An 8,141-nucleotide genomic window follows, 5' to 3' on the forward strand; every position below is an offset into this window, starting at 1 on the left:
TAAAAGTCACAGTACAACCTTACATTTTTATTTCCTTTTTACACCTGATTCATTTTGGTGACATAAGGGCTCTCACGTGTTCGCCAAGTAGGCAGTTTTGTTCGCAATCTCTAGGAAAGAAAGAGGGTGAAGACAGATCTTCGGCGAAATTTACCTGTTTCTTTTTACATGACTCTTTTGATGTATATAGGCCCAACAGTGTTCTCAGTTACGAAAAAATGTGGTAAATTAATAAATTAACATTAGAGACACTCACGTTGATTAATACCTATAAACTCACTTAACATTGAGTGAGTAGAGCGCCTGTAATTCAGGACAGGGAATCGCTACAACAAACTCACAGTGGTTACTCTTGGAGTAATACTCACCACGTCTCTCTTAATGTTCAGATATTCTCTTTTCACCTTTGGGTCACTATTACGCATACATTCTTGAAAATTTGCACTGCCAGTGGTGATTACTGAGATTGGTCTGTCAAAATTTGGATGAAGAAGAAGAATATTCGAGTTGAGGTGTATGTTGAAACAGAACGGTCTGATTAATGTATGGAAAGAAAAGATAATTTAGTGAGAAACAAGAAAGAGATATATGTGCATGCATTGTGGAAAGTGCTTATGAAAAGGTTGTTACGGTCGATAATTATGAAGATTAAATTATATCAGTGAAGTGACAGAAACAGTGCAAGAGAAAACTATCTAAATACACGACAAAGTTGGAAGAAGAATTATTCTTCAAGTCACTAAAATTTTTTTTCTGTATGAATATAATGTGGAAGATTAAGCTTGTAGTGAATTGTGGTGACAATAATTTGGCTATTGCGGAAAGTTAATGTCACATGGATTCATAGCGAGAATTATGTCATATGCTAGTTTACATGATTACATGAGGCCTAGGCAATTTGGCGGATCGATTACAGCAGTTATAAGAGTGAGTCTTTTTATATTCATTGTTGCCATCCCAAATTTTCATATCATATATATTTCGAACACTGAAATAAATTTAATTAAACATTAGTCGATATCAGATAAAAATATTTGATGTTATATACATGCTAATACTCACGGAGATTTGTGTCATCAGTCTACCACGTTGATAATCTTTATTTATTGGCTATAGTTTCGTCATAAATATTTAGAAGAAAAGTTTGCGTTTAATACGGAATGGAGATAATTATCTTCATTTACCATTGTTTATCCACTCCGATCTAGTTAGAAGGAGAGTTATACACATTTTTTCCTTCGTGTCCCAGGAAATGGTAAGAGGCCCTAATTTAGGGACGCCAAATTTTCTGGGAAATCGCTGCAGTGATATTGATTCACATTGTCGGGAGCGATCATATTAGTTTGCAAGGTTACCCGATTCGAAAGAGAAAAGTACTCCCGGAATCTACACTACATCATACTTTGTGCCACATCATAAGAGAATTCCGACTTTGTTGGAGTTTATACATCTTAATACGCACCTTCAAGAACGAAGGACTTAATTCATCGTGTGATCGACATTTTCTGAGAAATTGCTATGTTGTGTTATATGTTATTTGTTTTTTTGTTTTGTTCATTTTATTCATTGATCACTTAAAGCAGTGTGATAAATGAAGTTAAGTTTTGAAAAAGGGAAAAGTATCTTTATCGGGACAACAGTTTTCTTAAGTAGGCAAATGGTAACACTGCTGTTGGTGAAATGAGAGCGAGTTATCTTTCAGCGTAAAATAATAGCAACGTTTTCAAATCATTGCATGGATTCTCCTACTGATTCACCCAAGTATTTAAAGAAGGAAGAAACTACATTGCGTTTTTCGATTGAGTTTCTATTGTGTTCGTTTTATTAAATTCTGAATATCTGCACTCTGAAAAGGGGGCACTATAGCCGGTTTAACTTTATCTTATCTTCATTAAAAAAAAAGGATAAACTTTCGTCTACCTTGATGGATTTGAACACGTTACTTAAATTAACTAATGGTTTAGAGAAATTTATATTTTCAAAACTTTCACACGTTATAAATTTCTCATGGTGTTAAATACGTTTACAATAAAAAAAGTGGAAATATTAAGTATGTCTATTGCATTGTTTTTAATTTGTTGGGTAATGTCTACTTATTTTGTCATTTCGGCGTGCATGATTTAGTGGATATTTGCTGAGACTCACTTACACTGGCTTGACGGTAGAGTGCTTGATTTATTGAATCTGTTTCGTACATTTTCATATCTGGGTATGAGACGCCTTCTTGAGGTTGGAATTGTCCATAGTCTTTTGCTGAAAAAAGTCGAAGATACGTATCCTGAAAAGCTGTGAAATAATTTCGAACTTGCGTTTAACTTGTAAATTCATATTTTTTTGTTTTGCTTGAACTTTCATTCGGGTTCTACTTAACACAGGCTCACATTCTGGATATTTAATACGCACGAATTTTTTATACCAAAAGACTGATTGGATTGGAAGATATATTCAATAGTATTGGGAATAAAGTGTTTCAGTCGATACAGGTTTTCTGTTTTGTTCCATCCATTCTCTTTTTTTAAGTAAGACGACATGACTTCCCAAAAGTTTACGTTTTTTTCGGACGAAGTGGTTACGTATTGTGCGGATTTTGAAAAAGTCGACATTTCCACACATACATTATCGCGTTTGAAAGTGGAACTTGATGATTTGGAGCGCCGGTGGCGTCAATTCGTCCTAATTTATGAAACTAATATGACATCCTCAGATCCTCAGATTACAAAGGATATTCAGGAATTGATGAGTGAAAAGTTTTCGGACACATTGAAGTCATACAAGACATGCAAGGCTTCAATATTGGACTTAATGGAAATTGTGCAGGTGAAAATGGATACACCCAGAAAAAAGTGACCCCTTCTTTAAGTTAAAATGAACTCATTGTGAAGAAAGTTGAACTTCGTATAGCGCCAAAGACATTTTTATTTGTTTGAACGATGTGATTTTCGTAGAAATTAGGAATAATGCATTCCATATATTAGTTAACATTTTCCTATATTTATATACCACTATACTACAGAATGAAAAAATTTAACTAATTTGAATTCATATATGGAATGATTTTATTGAAATTTTTTTATTCATTTCGACAAATCTTACACATTTGTGGTAAAACTTTTACTTCATAATTAGAACTGCTTACCTTCGTTTTTAAATACAATTTTATTTATTTCTATAAGCAATTTTATCTTCAATAAAAGACATGTTTTATTAATATATTGAATATATTTATTAAGAGTCAACAGCATCGAATCTCTTTGAAATATTAGTTTATTATTCCACTATTTCCATTTTCCGTGTGATATTATCAACTGTAAAACGCACTTTTTCTTCTTCTTGTACTTTTCACTTTTAATAAGTTGCTGCCTAACGATTTTGTCCTCCTTTTACAATTTCAATACCTACAAATATAAAAAATCATAAAACATTTTTGTTGCAAAAGGTTAGCGTCACTGAATATTACCTGATAATTGAAGATTCCAAAATGAAGACAAATGAAAGGGTTGTTATTCTGCTGGTGTTTTCTTTCTTTATACACTATCACGAACATTGATAGATTTTTTTAAAAAAACGAAAATTTTTCTCACTAATTTAAAATAACAAATATTTTATTTGTTATTTATTATATTATTTTACCAAATTATTTTTTAACAATCTCTCCGTATACCAAAACAACGCGATTCCAACTAAAAAAACAACCGACGCGCAAATATATCGATTACACCCACGCGCAAACACATCGATTACGATGACAGTTATCGATTACAGGTAGACAGTAGAAATTTAGGAAAATTTCCTATATTCTAACAAGTGTGTTTCCTTAAGTTTTGAAAGGATTGCATACTTCTTAGTACGAATGAACTAAAATATTTTTCTATGCCAAGTGTTGTTCGTATGTATGAAAAACTTTCTATTATAAAGGAAGTCGCAATTATCATTTTATAAGAAATTTTACTAATTTTGAGGAAACTTGGTTTTAGTTCGGTTTTTGTTTATTTTTACGAATGCTTTGTTATCGGTGAATACAATTTTCTTTTTCAGTAGTAAATTCTTATACCCAGCGAAGAAAATAGTATGAGTAAAATTCCATGCCTTATTCTAGTTAATGAACTATTCCTAACTGCTTACAGTTTAGGATTTTTTTACTGAAACGAGTAAATTTTATTATTTTTCACAAAAATTTACCTTAATGGAAATAAAATGGATAAACTATATTGATGAAAATTTTTTCCTTTAGTTTCGAAGGCACTTTTTTCTGGGTGTAGGTCCACTGTTCAAACAAAAGTCGAAAATGTGAAGATTGTGGAAGATACCGGAGGTTCTCTTAAAGTTCCACCATGCGATACGGAAATGTTTTCCGGTGGATATGATAAATGGCCGAGCTTTCGGGATATGTTTACGGCCATTTATGTAAATCACCCAAAATTGTCTCCCGCCCAAAAGCTTTTCCATTTGAGGGGAAAAACTCGTGGGGAGGCAAATCAAATTGTAAAGCAATTCGCCTTAACGGACGACAATTTTATATTAGCGTGGGATGCCTTGAAGCAGAGATACGAGAATCAGCGTATTCTCATAAATCATCAATTACGTAGGATTTTTGAGATGGATAGTGTAAATTCAGAAAGAGGGAAAAGTCTAAGAAACCTACAGTATACTATTAATAACGCTCTTTCGGTATTGAAAACGTACAATATTTCTGTTATATCCTGGGATCCGTTTCTTGTCTTTTGGGTTTCTTCTAAGTTGCCAGACGAGACTTTGAGTGCATGGGAAAACTCAATTATCGATCACAAGCAGATGCCCAGTTGGTCCCAATTAGATGAGTTTATTTCGAAAAGATTAAATATGATTGAATCGCTTTCTGACATGCGGAAACCTTCCAATTCTCAGCCGTCCAGTAACAAATCGCAGAACTTTTATGCCGCCAATGAGAGCAATTTTCGTCCCTGTAAGGCTTGTAAGAAAAATCATGCCTTAAGATTCTGCCCCAAATTCAAATCTTGGCCCCTTAGTCGAAAACAAAATTTCGTGTCAACCAATAACATATGTGAAAATTGCCTTTCATACGGACATTTGATCCAAGATTGCCAGAGTGAATATGTGTGCCAGAAGTGTCAGCAAAAACATCATTCCACGTTGCATCCTGATAGTAATAATACTGGAAATCGTAGTGGAAATTCAAGAACCGCGTACCAGAGAGCCGCAGGTTCACAAGGAAACCAATCATATCAGGCAGGCTCTTTCCATGTTGACGCTCAATCCGATGAGCATGCAGCAACTTCGGATGAACCCCCCCATAGTACCACGTACAATGTTCAATCCCATTTCGCCGATTCTGGTGAAGGAACAGTTTTGCCCACAGCTTTAGCTGAGCTAGAACATTTGGGAACTTTATTCACGGTTAGAATTTTCATAGACCAGGGTTCTCAAGAGTCCTTTATATCGAATAGAATCGTAAATAAATTTTCAATTCCGACAACAAAATCCTTCACGAGGATTTCAGGACTCGGAGGGACAATTCTGGAAAATTCATCAAGGATGTGCTACATCACACTGAAATCGCGCAAATCAAATTTCAAAATTCGTACTTCGGCCTTGGTTGTTTCGAACTTGAAAAATTTGATGCCTTCTGCCCCCACTCAGCTTACTAATTGGTCAGGGTTTAATGAAATCGATTTAGCCGATCCACATTTTTTCCGACCTGGTCCAATAGATATGCTATTGGGCAGCGATGTTTTCCCTTCGATAATAAAGGTTGGGATTCAGAGAAACGTTTTCGGCAGTCTTTTGGCGCAAGAGTCTGAATTTGGATGGCTAATAAGTGGTCCACCGAGACCTCGAAATATAACTACATTCTCATCATTTGTAGCATATGATGACTCGATAAATGACGACATACGGAAATTTTGGGAGTTAGAAGAAGTCCCAAAATCGAAACCGCAGTCTGAAAATGATTCCTGGTGTGAAAATTTTTTCCAAAACACCACGAAACGTATGCCCAATGGCCGATATATGGTCAGGTTGCCATTTCGACAGCTTCTTCCTCCCGACTTTGCACTCGGATCTTCACGTCCTGCTGCTATGGGTCAGTTTCTACGGATGGAAAAGACTTTGGAAAAGTCTCCAGAGCTTGGGGCTGAGTATTCGAGAGTTTTGTCTGAATATCTTACACTCGACCATATGGAGTTGGCTCCACCAAATGAAATTGTTGAAGATTGTTGTTATCGTTCATTCTATTTACCACATCATGCGGTGATTCGGCCGGAGAGCTCTTCAACCAAAGTAAGAGTAGTTTTCAACGCTTCTAAGAAAACGTCCACCGGTATCTCGTTAAATGATATTCTCCATACTGGCCCAACACTTCAAAACGACTTGATAAATGTCATTCTAAGATGGAGATTCTTTAAATTTGTATTTAATGGAGATATCGAGAAGATGTATCGACAAATCTACGTTCATGAAATTGATAGGCCGTTTCAAAAAACACTGTTTCGTGAATTTCGAACCGAACCAATCCAGGATTTCTACTTGAAGACTGTTACGTTTGGGGTAAATTGTGCCCCATATCTGGCAATAAGGACTCTGCTACAGTTGAGTGAAGACGGGAAAGCCACTCATCCCGTTGCTGCTTCCATTCTTAAAAATCAAATCTACGTAGATGATATCCTTTCTGGTGGACATACTATACAGGAAACACAGTCATATCTTCGGGAACTAATCGATTTATTGAGTACTGCTGGTTTCCCTTTAAAAAAGTTAACAGCAAATCATTCGTCTATACTTCAAGACTTGCCCTCAGAGGATCTCTTGGATGAGGATGTTGCGGTTTTAAAGAAATCATAAAAAAGGAGAATAATTCGATTGCAAGCCTATTCATATATATGTACACAAAATAAATTAAAAATAAAAAAGCAGCATATAAATTATATATAAATAAATATATATTTTCAAAATGTATAATGTTCACTATAAGTTCACATTTTATTTTCATATAAACCAATGTTAATTCTAACGGTAGAAGATAGTGCGATATGTTGTACAATTAGCATAAGACATTATATTGTATTGTGTGAGACAAGTTATTATGTCAATATTTTGGGTAACAAGAATCGAACTGAATTTCGATGATAAACTGCTGGTAACGATAATCGTAGCGTGGTGAGTGAGACACGAGCTTCCTGTAAAGAACTCCCATGTTTTTCTTTTTCGGACCGGTCGTGAACAAGTAAAGTCATACATTAAAAAGACAGAAAAAAAAGTATTCCCGCAAAAATAGAAATGAAAGAAGCCACTCAGGTCTTGTGAAAAGTTTTGCTTTTTAAAAGTGGATAGAATAAATCTGGCGGTGCTAGTAAGCTCGTTGCGATTTTACTTGGCGACTCATGCCTATAATCGATTGAAAGTGAAAGTCTTGAATATAATCCACAATCCCGAGTGCTTGGCACGAGGTTTTATATTGCCTCCAACAAATTATTTTTCGACTTATTTCCTCCACAAAAGAAGGCCACAGCAAAACAAAATAACAATTGGGAATATATCATTGTAAAGAGTGCAAAAAGGGGGTGCAACAACATCTATGCATTTGTCCCAAAACCCGAGAGTACAAACGAGTCAGTCATCAAAAGCAACAAAGGTCTCCAACACCTAACAACAAAAAATCATAGCCCAATCATCAACAGCAGTAGAAGTCTCCATCACGCAACAACAAAAACAACAGAAAACGATCATCAGCAATATCGCTAAAGAGAACACATAATCTCTGTGACGTCACCACCATTCGATGCAACTGGTTTGGAACCCATTTATAGGTATAATGTAAGTTATGTTTATACGTATGTAAGTACTCATGTTTAGTTTATATTGAGTGATATTTTTAAGAGAGAGAGAGAGAATTAACAACACTAACAATGATAGGCAATAGTTGGATTGAAATATGAATAAGTGGAAAAATAAATAAATATGGAGAATTGAATTGAAATAAATTGTGTGCATGAGGGGGGCTAGTCGGACGGACAGAAGGTACAGACGGACAAGGTAGATATGAAGTAAATTTACAAAACAAAACAGAATTGGGAGCTGCAAATAAAAATAAAACACAGAGCAGCTCAGGATGGGAGGGTAAGATATATGCCTGTAAATTAACACCT

The 8,141-nt window shown here is 35.1% G+C and overlaps 1 protein-coding gene across 1 annotated transcript; it reads left to right on the forward strand.

Annotated features, from left to right (window-relative positions):
• Nucleotides 1-2,529: 2,529 nt before the first annotated feature.
• Nucleotides 2,530-6,837, forward strand: LOC142231438 (uncharacterized). Its single transcript, XM_075302045.1, has 2 exons — nucleotides 2,530-2,843; nucleotides 4,260-6,837. The coding sequence occupies exons 1-2, from the start codon at nucleotides 2,530-2,532 to the stop codon at nucleotides 6,835-6,837; spliced, it is 2,892 nt and encodes a 963-aa protein (XP_075158160.1).
• Nucleotides 6,838-8,141: the final 1,304 nt, after the last annotated feature.

The sequence above is a fragment of the Haematobia irritans genome, chromosome 3, assembly GCF_050003625.1.
Source record: "Haematobia irritans isolate KBUSLIRL chromosome 3, ASM5000362v1, whole genome shotgun sequence".
Classification (NCBI taxonomy): Eukaryota; Metazoa; Arthropoda; class Insecta; order Diptera; family Muscidae; genus Haematobia; species Haematobia irritans.

What these genes read in the sequence shown, in the direction of transcription:
- LOC142231438 (XM_075302045.1), top strand. Translation starts at nt 2,530, where the DNA reads ATGACTTCCCAAAAGTTTACGTTTTTTTCGGACGAAGTGGTTACGTAT. An exon ending in ATGGATACACCCAGAAAAAA is followed by an intron (nt 2,844 to 4,259) that starts GTGACCCCTTCT and finishes TTCTGGGTGTAG; the next exon opens with GTCCACTGTTCAAACAAAAG.